This window comes from Melospiza melodia, chromosome 28 (genome assembly GCF_035770615.1).
Source record: "Melospiza melodia melodia isolate bMelMel2 chromosome 28, bMelMel2.pri, whole genome shotgun sequence".
NCBI lineage: Eukaryota > Metazoa > Chordata > Aves > Passeriformes > Passerellidae > Melospiza > Melospiza melodia.
Window position 1 is genome coordinate 8,649,265 of NC_086221.1, and position 18,309 is coordinate 8,667,573.

General features: G+C 56.5%; 1 protein-coding gene across 1 annotated transcript; it reads right to left on the reverse strand.

Annotated features, from left to right (window-relative positions):
• Positions 1-7,210: 7,210 nt before the first annotated feature.
• GUCA1A (guanylate cyclase activator 1A) lies at positions 7,211-10,930 on the reverse strand. The gene is made up of 4 exons (XM_063177865.1): positions 10,733-10,930; positions 8,296-8,445; positions 7,704-7,794; positions 7,211-7,371 (listed from the first exon to the last, which is right to left on the reverse strand). Exons 1-4 carry the CDS (start codon positions 10,928-10,930, stop codon positions 7,211-7,213), a joined length of 600 nt encoding a protein of 199 aa, XP_063033935.1.
• Between the last annotated feature and the right edge of the window lie 7,379 nt (positions 10,931-18,309).

An 18,309-nucleotide genomic window follows, 5' to 3' on the forward strand; every position in this document is an offset into this window, starting at 1 on the left:
GCACGGGCGGCTGGGGATGCTCGGGGGGCTCTGGGGATGCTCAGGGATCCCTGTGGGATGCTCAGGTGTCCCTGTGGGATGCTCAGGGGGCTCTGTGGGATGCTCAGGGGGCTCTGTGGGATGCTCAGGGGTCTCTGTGGGATGCTCAGGGGTCTCTGTGGGATGCTCGGGGGGCTCTGGGGATGCTCAGGGATCCCTGTGGGATGCTCAGGGGGCTCTGTGGGATGCTCAGGGGTCTCTGTGGGATGCTCGGGGATCTGTGGATGCTCAGGGGGCTCTGTGGGATGCTCAGGGGTCTCAGTGGGATGCTCAGGGGGCTCTGTGGGATGCTCAGGGGGCTCTATGGGATGCTCAGGGGTCTCTGTGGGATGCTCGGGGGGCTCTGGGGATGCTCAGGGATCCCTGTGGGATGCTCAGGGGTCTCTGTGGATGCTCAGGGGTCTCTGTGGATGCTCAGGGGGCTCTGTGGGATGCTCAGGGATCCCTGTGGATGCTCAGGGGGCTCTGGGGATGCTCAGGGGGCTCTGTGGGATGCTCAGGGGCCTCTGTGGGATGCTCAGGGGGCTCTGTGGGATGCTCGGGGGTCCCTGTGGGATGCTCAGGGGGCTCTGTGGATGCTCAGGGGGCTCTGTGGGATGCTCGGGGGGCTCTGTGGATGCTCAGGGGTCTCTATGGGATGCTCAGGGGTCTCTGTGGATGCTCAGGGGTCTCTGTGGGATGCTCGGGGGTCTCTGTGGGATGCTCGGGGGTCTCTGTGGGATGCTCGGGGGGCTCTGTGGATGCTCAGGGGTCTCTGTGGATGCTCAGGGGGCTCTATGGGATGCTGAGGGGTCTCTGTGGGATGCTCAGGGGGCTCTGTGGGATGCTCAGGGGTCTCTGTGGATACTCAGGGGTCTCTGTGGATGCTCAGGGGTCTCTGTGGATGCTCAGGGGTCTCTGTGGATGCTCAGGGGTCTCTGTGGGATGCTCAGGGGGCTCTGTGGGATGCTCAGGGGTCTCTATGGGATGCTCGGGCGTCCCTGTGGGATGCTCAGGGGGCTCTGTGGATGCTCGGGGGGCTCTGTGGATGCTCAGGGATCCCTGTGGGATGCTCGGGGGTCCCTGTGGGATGCTCAGGGGGCTCTGTGGATGCTCAGGGGTCTCTGTGGATGCTCAGGGGGCTCTGTGGATGCTCAGGGGCCTCTGTGGGATGCTCAGGGGGCTCTGTGGATGCTCAGGGGGCTCTGTGGGATGCTCAGGGGTCTCTGTGGATGCTCAGGGATCCCTGTGGGATGCTCAGGGGCCTCTGTGGGATGCTCAGGGGTCTCTGTGGGATGCTCAGGGATCCCTGTGGGATGCTCAGGGGGCTCTGTGGATGCTCAGGGGGTTTCTGTGGGATGCTCAGGGGTCTCTGTGGGATGCTCAGGGGTCTCTGTGGGATGCTCAGGGGTCTCTGTGGATGCTCAGGGGTCTCTGTGGGATGCTTGGGGGGCTCTGTGGATGCTCAGGGGTCTCTGTGGGATGCTCAGGGTCTCTGTGGATGCTCAGGGGTCTCTGTGGGATGCTCGGGGGTCTCTGTGGGATGCTTGGGGGGCTCTGTGGATGCTCAGGGGTCTCTGTGGGATGCTCAGGGATCCCTGTGGGATGCTCGGGGGGCTCTGTGGATGCTCAGGGGTCTCTGTGGATGCTCGGGGGGCTCTGTGGATGCTCAGGGGTCTCTGTGGGATGCTCAGGGGTCTCTGTGGATGCTCAGGGGTCTCTGTGGGATGCTCAGGGGGCTCTGTGGGATGCTCGGGGGGCTCTGTGGATGCTCAGGGGTCTCTGTGGGATGCTCAGGGGTCCCTGTGGGATGCTCAGGGGGCTCTGTGGATGCTCAGGGGTCTCTGTGTGTGATTTGCAGCCTTTACTGCTGCTCATGTCCAACATAACCCCACCAGAAATGAGATTTGGGTGTGAGCAGTGGCCAGGGCAGCACACAGAGCTGAGGGAAACAACCTCAGGGCTGGGCAGGAGCAGCAGCAGCTCCTTCCTGCCCCTCCTGGGGACCAGAGGCTGCTCCTTCTGCCTGCCGAGGGGCTGAGGGATGCTGGCCCCAAACTCTGGCATTTCCCAGCCCCACTCAGAGCTCAGAACAGCCCGGGTGGGACTCAGCTCCTGCCAGCCCCTGGTTCTGGGGGATCCTCACTGGAGCAGCTTCTCCTGCCCTGGGAAGGGTGGATGAGCCCAGGGAGCCCCAGGGTTTTCACTGCTCTGGGAACAGTTCGGAGTGGGAGCAGAGGTGAGGGAAGAGCAGGGCTGTGCTTGGCAGTGTCTCTGCAATGGGAGGATTTGTGCTGCTCCTTTGGCAGGACCACAGAATCAGAAATCAGGGATGGTTTGGGTTGGGGAAAACCTGAAAACTCCCTGATTTCCAAGCCCCCTGCCCTGGGCAGGGATGCCACATCAGATTGCTCCAAGCCCTGTCCAAACTGGCCTTGAAAAGTGGGAAAAGTGACAAAATTCCAGTACAGTGGTTTTACACTGGACTTAATTTAACCCCAGAGTACAGATATAGAATTTACCCAAATTGCAGGCTGAGCTCTGCTGCTCTAACCCATGTTTCTACATAGATGTATGTGGGAAAAGGATTTGGGTTGAATCAATATTTTGGTTCACCTTTATTGGATTTACTGGTTCATTCAAAAGAAGAAAACCCCCCAGGAAAATAACATGAGCTTGTCTGTTCCATCTGAATTTTCCTATGGGATCAGTGGGCCGGGTCATCCCAATGAAAAGATTTACAACCCCTTTTCTGTGGCCTTTAATTAGGACTGCAGTAGCTGCCATTAGCTGATTAGTGTGCTGGTTTGTGGTCTTGTCAGTTTAGCCAGTGTTTAAATTCCATGGGGAAGTGCTCAGGATCAGACACAATCAGTGCAGGAGTTCAGATTGTGCACATTTCCACTTTGAAACAGCCTTTCTATGAGTTCTGTGTAAATACTGAGCAGTTTGTGCTGTGCTGACTTATCAGGGCTGATTCCACTTGTGCTTTCTGCTGCTCGAGGCAGCTGCTCAAAGCTCTCTCTGGTCAATAGTTCATCAGCTCAAGATCTGAGAGGAAAATCTGACTTCTGGCTTGAGAGCCTGGATGAAAACATTCACATTTATTGATTTTCCAGCTTGTGAAAAAATGTTTTCATTGCAGGGTACAAATCTCTAAGAATTCCTTACATTTCAGCATCTCAACCCAGGTAACCCCCCTGCTCCCTTGTATGGATTTAGAGAGGCTGTTTAGTTCATAGAATTGCATTTTGCTGCTTCACTGAAATGCTTCAAATTCTGCAATTCTGCTCACCTAGCCAGCCCAGGCTCTGCAGGGGCTGCTTGGGGACCCTCCCTGGTGAGCCCTTGTACAGATGTTGGTAGAAGTTTTGTAAAACACGACTTGAATAAAGAAATATTTATTAAAAACCTTTGTTTTGCAGTATCTGTTTGTTGATTAGGTGAAGAGCTGTGTGAGTACCCGAGTGAAACTGCAGCCTGTGAGTGTGATATATTGAATTTAGGGGAGGAGCAGCTGGGTCAGACGGAGATAAGGCAGAGATGACGATGCTGGTGCAGAGTTGGGAAGGAGCCTCTTGTGCTTAACTTCGTGTGGTGACAGCCAAAATCGTGAGAGTAGGGTTAAAAACGCAACGTTTCTCAATGGAACTGGGAAGGGGTGTTCAGAATAAAGAGAGCAGGGCGCTGCAGTTGGATGTGAGTGACCCTGCAGCCCTGGAGCTGGTTCTGAGCCCGGGCACGGAGCTGCAGGGGCTGCGCTGCTCTCAGGGCTGGCACAGCCCATGGAAAATCGTTCCTCTTATCAATTGTGTAATCTCTGGCCGAGGAACGCAAGGCGCTATTTTAGAGCCCTGACTACAGGGCCCTGATCTCTCGCAGCCCCATCGGCGCTCAACCGGCTGTGGATGTCAGAATTTGCATAATCCCATTGCCAGACTTAGGGCCGGCCCCAATTGGATTGCGCTGATCCGATCGGATTTCTTTCTGCTCTAAACGGGGCAGCAGGAGGGCTCGGAAAAGGCAAATGCCACCTGACGTTTCTGGGCTGCCATCTGCTCCGTGCCCTGCGGCCGGGCGGGACTGGAGGAGCGGTGACCGGGCTGGGAAGCTGCAGCTGAGGCTGAGGTGGAAGGGAAAGGGGAACGGGAGCCAGGGAGGCGTCAATCACACCCTGAAACAGCCCGGGAGATGCACAGCATCCCTGGGAGAGGCTGAGGGGAGGGGGATCCCTGCCCTGGGTGCAGGGCAGAGCCTGGGGCAGGGGCGGCTCTCGGGCTCGGGTTTGTGCCCAGGTCATTCCCGGAGCACCTGGGGCAGGTTCCCTTCGGAAATGTCCTGAGCGAGGCCAGAGTGACCTCCTGAGCCCCGTGCCGGTCACTGCAGGCATTGCCTGTGGTCCCTTACAGCTGTTTTGTTACAGCACCTGTGCCCAGCTGTGCCATGGCAAAATTCCTTTCCTTTCTTTCCTCCCTTTCCTTCTTTTCCTCCCTTTCATTCTTTTCCTCTCTTTCCTCCTTTATTTTCCTTCCTTCCTTTCTTCCCTTCCTGCCTGCCGTTCCTCCTTTCCTTTCCTTTCCTTTCCTTTCCTTTCCTTTCCTTTCCTTTCCTTTCCTTTCCTTTCCTTTCCTTTCCTTTCCTTTCCTTTCCTTTCCTTTCCTTTCCTTTCCTTTCCTTTCCTTTCCTTTCCTTTCCTTTCCTTTCCTTTCCTTTCCTTTCCTTTCCTTTCCTTTCCTTTCCTTTCTTTCCTTTCCTTTCCTTTCCTTTCCTTTCCTTTCCTTTCCTTTCCTTTCCTTTCCTTTCCTTTCCTTTCCTTTCCTTTCCTTTCCTTTCCTTTCCTTTCCTTTCCTTTCCTTTCCTTTCCTTTCCTTTCCTTTCCTTTCCTTTCCTTTCTCTTTTTTCATTTCTTCAAAGTTAAACTCAGCTCAGAACCCTAGAAGGTGTCTCAAGTTTGGGGGGGTCCCTCGGGTTTGGGGTCCCGGGGCTGTTTTGGGGGTTCTGTTGGGTTCGGGATCCCGGGGCTGTTTTTGGGGTTTCTCTCGGTTTTTGGGGGATTCTCTCGGGTTCGGGGTCCCGGTCCCGGCGCGTTCCCGCTGCTCCCGGCGGGGCCGGCAGGGGGCGCTGCGGGACGGGACACGGCGGGAACGGGATAGAGGGAACGGGATAGTGGGAAAAGGAACGGGATAGAGGGAACGGGAATATGGGATAGTGGGATAACGGGAGTGGGAACGGGATAATGGGATGGGATGGGATGGGATGGGATGGGATGGGATGGGATGGGATGGGATGGGATGGGATGGGATAATGGCATGGCATGGCACAGAGATGGGGACAGGGATGGGATGGGGACAGGGGTGAGATGGGACAGGGACAGCCCTTTTAGGACTACTTTGGCTTTCTAACTGGAGATCTGGCTGCTTCCCGCTGCCCCTGGGCACCGAGGGGAGCTCAGGGGAGCTCTGGCAGAGCTGATGCTGTCTGTGCCCAGGGAGGTGCTCACAAAGCCCACGCTGAGCTCAGCTCCCTCCCCGTGCTGTGCCAAGGCCAAAGGGCTCTGGGTTTGGTGCTGGTCACCTGTGGGGGAGTTGGTTGTGCTGCAAGAAGGAGAGTTACACTGCTGTATTGCACTAGGATCTGACATTACACTGCTGTACTGCTCTAGGATCTGACATTACACCGCTGTATTGCTCTAGGATCTGACATTATCCTGATGTATTGCTCTAGGATCTGACACTACACTGCTGTACTGCACTAGGATCTGACATTACACTGCTGTACTGCACTAGGATCTGACATTACACTGATGTACTGCTCTAGGATCTGACATTACACTGCTGTTTTGCTCTAGGATCTGACATTACACTGCTGTACTGCTCTAGGATCTGACATTACACTGCTGTATTGCACTAGGATCTGACATTACACTGCTGTACTGCACTAGGATCTGACATTACACTGCTGCTTTGCACTAGGATCTGACATTACACTGCTGTACTGCACTAGGATCTGACATTACACTGCTGTACTGCACTAGGATCTGACATTACACTGCTGTATTGCACTAGGATCTGACACTACACTGATGTATTGCACTAGGATCTGACACTACACTGCTGTATTGCACTAGGATCTGACATTACACTGTGAGTAACATCTCAGCCCGCTCTAATGAGGGGTTGAAGCCGCTCCCTCCTGCAGGGCTGAGAGTGGACAGGCTGGCCATCAAGGGCCTCTGCCCAGGGTGCTGTGGTTTGTGGGCCCCAGAACAACCCCAGAGCAGCTGTTCCTGTGCTTGTGTGAGCCACTAAATCTGTCCTGCTGGAAACAGGAGGGTTGATTGCAAGAGAGGAGAGGCACAACCTGAAATAATGTTGTAAAACGTCTTTATTAGCTCACCATAGGACTGGAAGTACAAAAGCTTCCAGGTAAAACTCTGTCCAGTGAAAAGGACACACAGGAAAATGGTCAGGAAAATGGTCCTGCTCATCTGGAAGCACTTCCTTCCTTCCTTCCTTCCTTCCTTCCTTGCAGATCCTTCAGGGAGAAACATTTCCTTACAGTCCAGGGGGTTGTTAGAAAAAGGCACCATTCCATGTTTTTAGTGCTTTTAAACAAAGAAAAGCCACTGCATTCACCCCTCCCCTAGTGCTAGCTCACAAATGTTGTAACTCACATTATCACTGCTCACTGCTGACCAAATAATAATAATGAGTGAAGGAAGGAGCGACCAGAACAGGGGATTGCTTGCTCTGGAAATTCAAATGGAAGGGGAAGGTTTGGATCTGCTTTTCCAGGACCCCTTTCACGGGGCCAAGTCCTGGTTGGACCCCGCTGGGGGGTGCTGGCCACGGCCTCAGTGGCAGTTTTGGGGTGTTCTCAGTGAGTTCTTGCCCTGCACAGCCTCGTGCAGCACTGGCTGTCCCCTCTGGCCTCTGTGGATATTTTGGGGTGTTCTCAGTGAGTTCTTGCCCTGCACAGCCTCGTGCAGCACTGGCTGTCCCCTCTCTGAGCTCAGCAGTGTCCAGAGCCATCCCAGCTCCGTGTGGGATGGACATTGAGTTATTTAGCTCTGCACCCCTCTCCTCTGGTACCCAGGGGTGTCCCCCCGGTCCCCGTGCCCAGGGGACAGTCCTGTCAGCAGGGAGTGCAGGCACAGCTGATCAGTGGCAGTGCCAAGGCACAGCCCAGGGAGCTACTGGGCAGCCTGGGCGTCCTGCCCGGCCTCGTGGGGGTTCTTGCCATCGTTCTGGATCAGCCTCACGATGTGGGTCAGGTCCAGGCTGCGCGTCAGGATGTCCAACAGCATCTCGTCCTTCTGCACGCCCTCCATGAACTCCTCCAGGGACAGCTCGCCTGCAGGGCACAGAGCTCTGTTAAACCCACAGCCCCAGAGCTCCCTGCACCCCAGACTGGCACAGAGCCTGCAATGGGGACCCAGCACCTGCATTGTGCCCCAAAGCCCAGCACAGAGCTCTGTTAAACCCACAGCCCCAGAGCTCCCTGCACCCCAGACTGGCACAGAGCCTGCAATGGGGGCCCAGCAGCCTCACTGTGCCCCAAAGCCCAGCACAGAGCCAGGGCACATGGGGGGCTCAGCCTGCACAGGGAGCCACCCTCTGCCAGCTCTCCCACCCTGGTGTTCTGGGGCTCGGGGAAGGGAGGGCAGTGCCCAGGAGGGGCCTCACCATCTCCGTTGATGTCGATTTTGTTGAACACCATGTCTGTGAACTCCTCTGCCGTCATCTTCTCGTTGCAGCGGTTGATGGAGCGGATGGCCTGGGGGGAACGAGGGCACAGGAGTTACTGAGAGCTCTGCAGGGGTGTGGGTGTCCATCAGAACAAGTGGCCAAATCACCAGCACAAAAGGCCAAACACTTTTTCAGGGCTAAAACCTAAAACTTGTTTTCAGGCAGTTAGGCTTGGAAAGGAGTGAGTCTTGTCTGAAAGGCTGGAGATTGAAATAACCCAAAAAGGCCACCAATGCTTTACAAGATTTACTGGGCATGCTGGGATAAGCCAGGAGCCATTCACCTCTGAAAACCCTCAGATTAAATTGAGGTGCTTATCTCAGCCCCGGTTTCAATGCCCAGGGTCAGGCAAGGACAGGACGGGGGTGCTGGAGGCACAGCTGGCACAGCTGGCACAGCTGGCGCAGCACAGCAGCAGCTTTGGGCAGCCCTGCAGCTGACCGTGGCGTTCATGGCTGGGAGTTCCTGCTGCAGCCCCCCTGCACCCAGGGCCCATCTGGGCAGGGATGGAGGGGCTGCTCCCACTCACTTTGATGATGTTCAGCAGCTCAGCCCGGTCGATGCAGCCGTTGCCATCCACATCATAGAGCTTGAAATACCACCTGAGCTTCTGGTCCACCTTGCCCTTCAGCACCAGGCTCAGGGCTGCCACATACTCCATGAAATCGATGTAGCCATCCTAAAGGCAGAAGGTTAGAAGCTGAGATTAAAAGCAGAGTCAGGCAATAAAGGATTGTTTTGGTCGCTTCTGAAGTTCCCCCTGGAACCTCACCTCCACCCTGAGACCAGGGGCTTGTGGAGTGCAGTGGTGAAAGCCAAGGCTCTGCCTGAATCAGAAATGCTGTACAATGATGGAATTACAGAATCATAAAGGCTGGGAAAGGCTCCCAGATCACCAAGCCCAGCCTTGCACCGTTAGGCTTGGGACTGGCTGGTGGATGTGGCTCAGGGACAGAGCTGGCCTGGCTCAGGGAATTAACACACCAGGCATTAATTACCAGCCCAAAGCAGGGATTCAGAGCTCACAGAGGTTTATGCAGATGGGCCCTGATAAATCCCCCAGCCCCATCCTGCCTGCACACACCCTCAGCTCCTTTCTCCTGCCCGGGGTCCCATTCCCAGGAGAGGAGCAGACTCAGGGGTGACCCCAGCACGCTGTGACATCTCAGGCTGGGGTTCCTCTGTCCCTGTGCCATTGCTGTGCCTGCTCCACGTTTGGAGCACAAACACTTTTATCTTTGACTTTCCTGCCGGGTGTTTGCCCACCCCAGCTGGTGCCATGGTTGGGGTGCCCAGCTGGAGCCAGGATGGTGGCAGCACTGCAGAGCTCTGCCCTGAGCCCACAGCCACCAAAGTGCCCCCAGATGAGCCTGTGACGCCCACAGCTCCCAGGGGTTGTTAAAATGCCTCCTGCCCACCCCAGAGCCTTCCCACGGTGTTTGAAAGGATCCATTGCCCTGCTGTGGCTTGTGGCCCTTCCCTGCAAGGGCTCCTGTGGCACTGGGGACACGTTCATGGGGAACCCGCGGTGGCACTTGGGCTCAGGGATCCCAGCGCCCTTTCCCCCCTCAGTGATTCCATGATTCCCAGCACAGAGCATAATCCAGGGTTTGTCAGTGAACAGAGGCTCTGCCCCGGGGCCAGGACCTTGCAGAGATCATCTGCTTGATCCCAGGGCTGCAGCAGCCAGATTAGGGACAAATAACTGCTAAGCCCCTTCCCAGCAGGATTTCCTGTGCATCAATTCCCCTTTCAGGCATGCATTCAAACAGCAGTGAGCAAGGGAAAGGCCAAGGCACCAACCAAACACCTGAAGGGTTTAGGGCCTGATTTGCATTTTTGTCAATGGGATTAATGCCACTAAGCCCTTTGGGTTGCCATAAAATAGATTCCTCATCTCACAGGAGGTGCAATTTCAGGTCATTTGCAAGCAGAGGAGGATGCAGTTTGCTGTTGGAGACACAGCATCCACCTGCTCCCCAAAAATCTGCTCATGGACTGCTTCCCAAAAATCTGCTCTGGAACTGCATCCCCAAATCCCAATGCTCTGGGACTGCATTCCCAACAATCTGCTCTGGGACTGCATTCCCAACAATCTGCTCTGGGACTGCATTCCCGAATATCAGCTCTGGAACTGCATTCCCAAAAATCTGCTCAGGGACTGCATTCCCAAATCCCTGCTCTGGAACTGCATTCCCAAAAATCTGCTCTGGAACTGCATCCCCAAATCCCTGCTCTGGAACTGCATCCCCAAATCCCAATGCTCTGGAACTGTATTCCCAAAAATCCCAATGCTCTGGAATTCCATTCCCAAATCCCTGCTCCAGGACTGCATTCCCAAATCCCTGCTCTGGAACTGTATTCCCAAAAATCTGCTCTGGAACTGCATTCCCAAATCCCAGTGCTCTGGAACTGCATTCCCAAATTCCAATGCTCTGAAACTGTATTCCCAAAAATCCCAATGCTCTGGAATTCCATTCCCAAATATCTGCTCTGGGACTGCATTCCCAAATCCCAAAGCCTCTCCCCAGGGATTCCAAGCTCCTTCTCCCATGGAATAAAATCCCTCCCAGTGCAATCCATTCACAGTTTCCAGTTTCCCAGAGCACAAGCAGCCCCAGCCCGTGCTGGGGACTCACTGAATGCAGCCCTTGTCCTCACAGCCACTGTCACAACATTCAGTGTTTAGGGATTAAAGGGCACTTCATTTTAAAGGGATCAAAGGCTGCCAGATAGAGCCCCCCTGTTCCAGAAGGAAAATGCCAGTTCTGGGAGAAGCCTGTGTGTCCCTGCGGGGCAGGCAGTGGGTGAGGGCTCCTGCTGGCATTTCTCACGTCCCAGAACCGATTCCACACTTTGTGAGGCTGCAGTGAACCAGGCTGCACATACCCAGAGCAGGTTCTGCTCCCTCCCTCCCTCCCAGCCAGCCCAGCCCTGCACAGCCCAGTTGGAAGGACAATATTTACCTTATTAAAGTCGAACGTCTCAAACATTTGCTCAACGTATTTGTTCGCTGCCGGACTCAGGTTTTTCAGGCCAAAAAACTGTTTGAACTCGTAGAGGGTGAGCTGGCCAGAAGGACACTCTGTCATGAACTTCTTGTACCACTGGTGGCACTCGGTGGTGCTCAGCTCCTCCACGGTTTTCCCGTCCATGTTCCCCATCTCCACACCGGCTGCTGGGCCCTTTGCGGCCACAAACGGAGCGTTTGTGAGATTTAGGGAAAATAAAAATATCTCACAATTCTGCTTCTTGCCTCGGAAGCCCAGGCGTCCCCAGCAGCGCAGGGTCAGGGCATCAGGAAATGCCTGGTGCTGCACAGATCCCAGCAGGGATGGACACAGGAGGCTCCTCTTGCTGGCAAACCCAAAAGCACAGAACCCTCCTTGGAGGGAAGGTGGCATTTAAGCACCCAGCAAATCCCTCCCCAGCCAATGAGGCTGCAGGGGCGGTGGGCTCCTGCCAGGCATTAAGAGTTCAGGTTAAAATAGAAAAAGGTAAAATGGGGAAGTCTTGCAGATTACAGGCCCAGCAGGAGATTAGGAGGGTGGAATTTTCTCTGTGATGAGCTAATCTCTTAATCCACTTCATTTATCTTTATGGCAAGGGGGGCTGGCATCACATGAACAACAACTTTTGGACCAGAACCAGAGTGGGAAAAATGAGAGAAAAAACCACTCTGGATGCTCTGTGCTGTTTGTGCTTTTTGCTGTCCCTTCCCCTCGCTCTGCCAGAGGTTCCAGAGGGTTCCAGAGCCTGGAACCCAGCAGGGGCAAGGGCCAAAGAGCCACCTCAGCTCCTGAGGAGACAGCAGGAGGGTGAATTTGGTCTGAGGAGACAAATATAGAAACGTAATTGCCTTGAATGGTACAGGTTTAAGTCTGCTTTAGTTGCAGACAGCAGGAAGGGGAAGGGCCCTCTCCGCCCAGCTCCAGGGGTCCCGTGTCCAGTCTTGGTCCTGTTAATTGAGTGGTTTTTCCTCAAAATTGTCCCACGCCCTGCTCACCCCAGCGGTGTGTCCTGGCTGCTGCACTACAAACTCAGTGCAGTTAAATGCAGCTTCAATTCTCACTTGTGATGGATCGCCATGAAAAATTCTCCATGTGAAACAAGCAAATCCAATGTTGTTTTCACTTTGGCACACCGCATTCTGAGAAATACTCAGGAATAAAATCTCAGAAAGCACCACGGGCCAGATCCTGGGCTGGAAGTGAAAGGTGTGAGCCCAGGGTGTCCCACAGAGTTTATCCATAACACACATTTAATATATAACTGCAGTTATCTAACAAGTAACAGAGGCCGGTATTGCTTCTGCACCTCAGTAAATTAGGAATAACTCTGCTAAAAAAAGCAGCATTACACAATCAAAAACCACTCACGGAAAAGGAATTAAGCTGAGGGACACTAATTGGATGTGCTAATTCTGTAGTGGCCCTGTTGAGCAGGTGAGGCTGCAGAGGAGCCCCGAGCCCAGCCCAGGCCGTGCTGAGCCAGGTGAGCTGGGCTGGGTGGGCTGGCAGTGCCCTGTGCCGTGGCACCCGGGCAGCAGGAAGGGACAGGACGGGCTGGGCAGGGCTGCAGAGCAAAATGCACGCTGCATATTTCCCCGGGGAGCAGCGGCACAGCCTCCCCACCCAGCCCAGCTGCCCTGCCCGAGGCTGTCACGCTGATGGGACACGGTGCCCGTGGCACTCACAGCGATGGCATGCTGCTCATACTCACGGGACAGGGTGCCTGTGGGTGTCACACTGATGGGACACACATGGTGCCCATGGCTCTCACACCATGGCACACTGTCACCCCGTACTGCCCCACCATGGCACACTATCACCCTGTGGCTCTCACACCATGGCACACTGTCACCCCGTGCTGTCACACCGTGTCACACTGTCACACCATGGACCACTGTCACACCATGGCACACTGTCCCCTGTGCTGTCCCAGCCTTTATTGCCCCGAGGGACACTCCATTGCCCCCCAGCTATGGCTTGGGGCCATGGCAGGCTCCATGGCACTGTCACCCCGTGCTGTCACACCGTGTCACACTGTCACACCATGGCACACTGTCACCCTGTGGCTCTCACATCATGGCACACTGTCCCCCGTGCTGTCACACCATGGCACACTGTCACACCATGGCACACTGTCACCCTGTGCTGTCACACCATGGCACACTGTCCCCCGTGCTGTCACACCATGGCACACTGTCACCCTGTGCTGTCACACCATGGCACACTGTCCCCCGTGCTGTCACACCATGGCACACTGTCACACCATGGCACACTGTCACACCGTGTCACACTGTCACACTATGGCACACTGTCACACCATGGCACACTGTCACACCATGGCACACTGTCACCCTGTGGCTCTCACACCATGGCACACTGTCCCCCGTGCTGTCACACCGTGTCACACTGTCACACTATGGCACACTGTCACACCATGGCACACTGTCACACCATGGCACACTGTCACCCTGTGGCTCTCACACCATGGCACACTGTCACACCATGGCACACTGTCCCCCGTGCTGTCCCAGCCTTTATTGCCCCGAGGGACCCTCTATTGCCCCCCAGCTATGGCTTGGGGCCGTGGCAGGCTCGCCACTTGCGGATGTCGGTGCTGGGCACCCCGAGCCGTGCCCGGCCGTGCGCGGTGCCCTCCTGGAAGCGGAAGCCGCAGAAGGGTTTCTGTGCCGTGCAGAACGGGGCCAGCGAGTTGGGCCAGGCCCGCTGGTAGAACACGAAGCGGAAGGAGCTGAGGGGGCGGCCCCCGGCGTGCACCACCACGGGCACCAGGTGCGAGCCGGGGAGGGCGCCGGGGGGCGGCCGGGGGACCCCCGGCTCTGCCTCGGCCTCCTCCATCCCCGGGCTCTCCCTGCTGGGCTCTGCCAGGGGCTGCTGCTGTTCCAGCCGCCTGTGGAGGAACGGATGCAGAGAAATGTGAATTGTCCCCGGGCTCAGCATCCCCAGCAGGGCAGGCAGGCGCTGTGGGTGCTGAGGGGTTTGCACATGTAAAATCTCAGCTGGTGCTGCTTAAAGAGAAAGGGACTTTAAACCCAAGTGATGCTCTGGCAATATGGAAGAGGCTTTAAATAAATGCTGAGAGAATAGGAGCGGTGAGACACAAAGGACTTGATTCTCTCTTGGCTCTCAGTTAGAACACTGAAAAATCCGGCAACACACGGTGCTGGTGATGGCAGCAGCCACAGCCATGGCAAACCTGCCTCGAAAAGGGTTCAACGCAATCTGAGCCAAGAGGACGTAGCAGTGATGGCAGAACTGGCACTGTCCTTTGGGGCAGCAGCTCTGGGTGCCTCTGCAGGGACCCCACAGCTCCCTGAGCCCCCTCCTGCTCGGGGCATTGCTCTCAGTCCATCTCCACGTGGGTTTTACCCCAAAACTGTGAGGGATGCCTGCCCACCCAGGGCACAAGGAGCAGGGAAAGAGCCCTGGGCATCTGCAAGAGCCCTTGGCAGAGGAGGGGTGTGAGCCCCAGGACACACAGGGGTGAGCTGTGACCCACAGGGCTGGTGTGAGCCCCAGGACACACAGGGGTGACCCACGGCTGCTGCAGGGCCGTGCTGGGCTGCAGACACCTTTCTGCTGCTGTTACCTAAGCATGACTCAGTTATCTTTTCATTGACGACACCTCTGTGCGAATGGAAACTGCCTCTTCCCTCAGCAATTAGCCACCCTGTCCTAAATAAATGCTCTGCCCTTTGCTTATTTTTAACCCTGTAAAGAGGTTTCCTACTTTCCGCGACGTACTTGGTGCTATTTCTGTTCCCCGGCTCCTAAATCTATTAAGAAGGGGAATGCCTGCAAATTGTTTGGAAATCTCCTTAGAGCCTCTGAGGGGAATCACCAGCTCCCTGCAGGTTCACCACCTCTTTCTGTCTCTCATTTCTCCAGGGCAGGTGCCTGGAAGGCTGGACACAGCTCACAGAGGTTATTCCACAGCTGCTGCCACGAGGAAACCTCAGTCCATTTCCCCCCAGGGGATAAAGTAATGGGATTTTGACTGCTGAAAAGCAGATTTTATACCACCACAGCCATCCCAGTGAGGTTTGTGCCCCCATGTTCTGGCCTTGGATTGTTCAGATCTGCTGTTTTCACAGAGGTGAGTGCTGGCAGCTCCTGCCCCCTTGCCCTTTGGAGGAGCCAGGCACACACAGGACTGTGCTGTGCCTGCGCACCCACCCAGCAGGAGCACCCAGTCACCAGTTTGGGCGTGGAGGGGAGGCTGCAGCTGCCCTGGCAGCCCCATTGCTAAGTCATGCAGGTGCCTGGGGATGAGCAGGGCTCTGCAGTCACCCAGTGCTGAGCTCTGGCTCTGGCTCTGCCCCTGCCTGGGGCTGCCCCAGGTTCCTGCTCCTCCTCTGCAGCCCCTGGAGCTCTGGGGGAAGCTCAGAGGCTCCTCCTGCCCGGGTGGAGGCACCTGCCTGGTGATCCCTGCCTCGGAGGGGAAGCACCAGCTTAAGGTCCAGGTGCTATTTATGGCTCCGTGCCTCAACGGAGAGTCCCACTAATCCTATTGCACCCGTTGTTCCTACGTAGAGAGATCCCTAATCCCTCCCAAAGGGCTGCTGGCCGTCACAGCAAATCCCCCGGAGGGTCCCGGGGAAAGGCTGCGGAAGCAGGAAGGGTTCAGAGGGAAACCTCCCTGGGGAGGAGCTCCTGGGAAGCTGCCAGAGCCTGGCTGGCAGTGCTGCCCACGCCAGAGCCATCCCAGAGCCATCCAGAGCCCTCCACAGCCATCCAGAGCCATCCAGAGCCATCCCAGAGCCATGCCAGAGCCCTCCACAGCCATCCACAGCCATCCAGAGCCATCCCAGAGCCCTCCACAGCCCTCCACAGCCATCCAGAGCCATCCAGAGCCATCCCAGAGCCATCCAGAGCCATCCCAGAGCACAGAGCCCTCCACAGCCATCCAGAGCCATCCAGAGCCATCCCAGAGCCATCCCAGAGCACAGAGCCCTCCACAGCCATCCAGAGCCATCCAGAGCCATCCCAGCAGCAGGTGTGTTTGCCCTGAGCTCTCAGCACCACGGGGACGCAGCCAGCTGACAGCAGCAGGATTTGCAGAGCAGAAATGGGATGGAGCCTCCCGCTGACATCACCGTGACCTGGTCACCTGCAGCCAAGGAGCTGCGGCCCGCAGGAGGGGGACAGGGTGGCACAGTGCCCTGCTGCGAGCTGTGAGCTGCGAGCTGTGAGCTGTGAGCTGGGACACCCACCTGGGCGGCGCTGTCAGGAGGGCAGGGTGGCACTGCCTGGGGCAGGGGCAGGGCCAGCACTGCAGGGTGGCTCTCAGGGCTCCCAGGGCATTGTGACCTCAGGGCCACGGTGACCCCGGGGTGTCACAGGGCTGCACAGGAGCACATGGGGACAGGGTTTAAGGATTTACAGCCCTGGTGCAGCTGGGGCTCTGCGGGACACTGCTGGCACTGCCACTCCAGCTGCAGCACGGGCCCCTGCCCCCTGTCCTGCTCCTCTGTCCCTGTTTGCTGTTCTGCAGGCTCACCTGAGGGATTCTCCTCACACCCCTTCCTCCTGCGGGTCCAGCCCTCGCTGCACAAACCCCTCTGACACCCGCGAGTGCAGCAGGAACCCTCCACATGTGAGGTGCAGCTGCTCCCCTGATGTGAAAGCAGATAGTTCTGGGTGTTTACTGTGTTGGGATCAAAGGCAGCCTCACAGTGTGCTGTGTTACATCACACCACTGCTCACACGGCGCTTTCTCTGCCATAAAATCTGCTGGAGATCTTCCAAGCGCTCTCCTGAGCTCCGTGCCCAGCCCAGCAGTCCCTTTGCTGCGTGGCCCCGATCACACACAGCAGTGATGGTTGTGCTTGCTCAGAAACGCAGCCCCGGCACCCAGCCCGGCACCTCCTGCGGCTCTGGAGCTGCATTTCACAGAAGCCACCGTGCCCAGCCTGCTGCCCGTGCTGCTCCTGAGCTGCTGCTGCCCCTCTGAGGGGAGCTCTGGGTGCTGGAAGGTGAAACCCAACATCTTTGATCTGAAGGCACAGATGGGAACGCGCACCGGAGCCCTGGCAGGGCTGTGCGGCGGCTTGTGCTCTGTGGGTGATAAATCCACCTGGGGATCCCTGCGTGCGCTGAGGGCGGTGTGTGCTGTGCTCACCACCCAGGGCGAGGCAGGGCTGGGCTGTGGGGCAGGAGCAGGGATGGGATGGGGGGATGGGGGGATGTAGGGATGTGGGGATGGGGGGATGTGGGGATGGGGGGATGTGGGGATGGGGGGATGTGGGGATGTGGGGATGGGGGGATGTGGGGATGGGGGGATGTGGGGATGGGGGGATGTGGGGATGGGGGGATGTGGGGATGTGGGGATGGGGGGATGTGGGGATGTGGGGATGGGGGGATGTGGGGATGTGGGGATGTGGGGATGTGGGGATGGGGGGATGTGGGGATGGGGATGTGGGGATGGGGGGATGTGGGGATGGGGGGATGTGGGGATGTGTGGATGGGGGGATGGGGGGATGGGGGGATGTGGGGATGGGGGGATGTGGGGATGGGGGGATGTGGGGATGGGGGGATGTGGGGATGGGGGGATGTGGGGATGGGGGGATGTGGCACCCCGGGCCCTGGAGCACCCCAGCAGTGACAGGAGCAGCTGAGTCACCCCTGCTGCTCCCACCCCTTTGAAGTCTCCTTGCTGTAATAATGAGATTTTGTGGGACACTTTCATGCATGAGCCCAGGCTCTCTCATTCCACAGGATTTTATTGGCTTGGCCGCTGCAGCTCTGTTCCTTTTTTTTTTTTTTTTTTTTCCCTCCTAAAGAGAAATAAAATTTATTATATGTTGAAATAGCTGGCTTCTTGCTCTGGTGTTCTAGGCAGAACAAAATGTGACTGAATGCTCTCAGGAAAGCCAAAACAAGATTACAGAAGTAATATGTTGCTGCACTAAAATCACTTTCGCTTGATAATTTCTGGTTTCCAGCTGACAGGATGGGTTTCTTCAGTAGCAGCATCATCTTCTTTGTGTACTTTTATCAGCTTCAGCTGTTAGCAATCTGCTCTCTGGCTGGTCAAAACCACAAGCAAACATTCCTGATTCACTGTCCAAGGAAGCTGGCTGCACAGCTGCAGAAATTGTACCCAGTTCTGCAGCCCCAGGGGTGCACGGTGCCATTACCAGCTCCTGACACCAGACCACCACCAGAATGTGCAGCCAGCGTGTTCCCAACAGCATTGTCACCAGAGAGGTTCTGAATGAGGATTCCAGCCGGGAATTTCCACACGGCGCCAGCTGTGGCTCTGCTGCAGCAGGGATCCTGCACAAGGGGGGAGTTTTCCTCTGCAGCTCCAGGGCTGCTGAGATGGACCTGGGCTCCCTCTGGCAATGCAGGGCAGCAGAAAGCTGCTCCTCTGGCAATGCAGTGGCTGCTGTTTCCCAGTTTCCATCCCACCCCATTATCCCATCCCATCCCATCCCATCACATCCCATCCCATTATCCCATCCCATCCCAGCCCTCTCTTTCCCCACATGCAGCACGATCCCCTCTCCCCC

Coding starts and splice junctions, on each gene's coding strand:
- GUCA1A (XM_063177865.1), bottom strand. CDS start 10,930: ATGGGGAACATGGACGGGAAAACCGTGGAGGAGCTGAGCACCACCGAG. Junction 8,446..10,732: donor AGACGTTCGACTTTAATAAG/GTAAATATTGTC, acceptor TTCTGCCTTTAG/GATGGCTACATCGATTTCAT. Junction 7,795..8,295: donor AGCTGCTGAACATCATCAAA/GTGAGTGGGAGC, acceptor CGTTCCCCCCAG/GCCATCCGCTCCATCAACCG.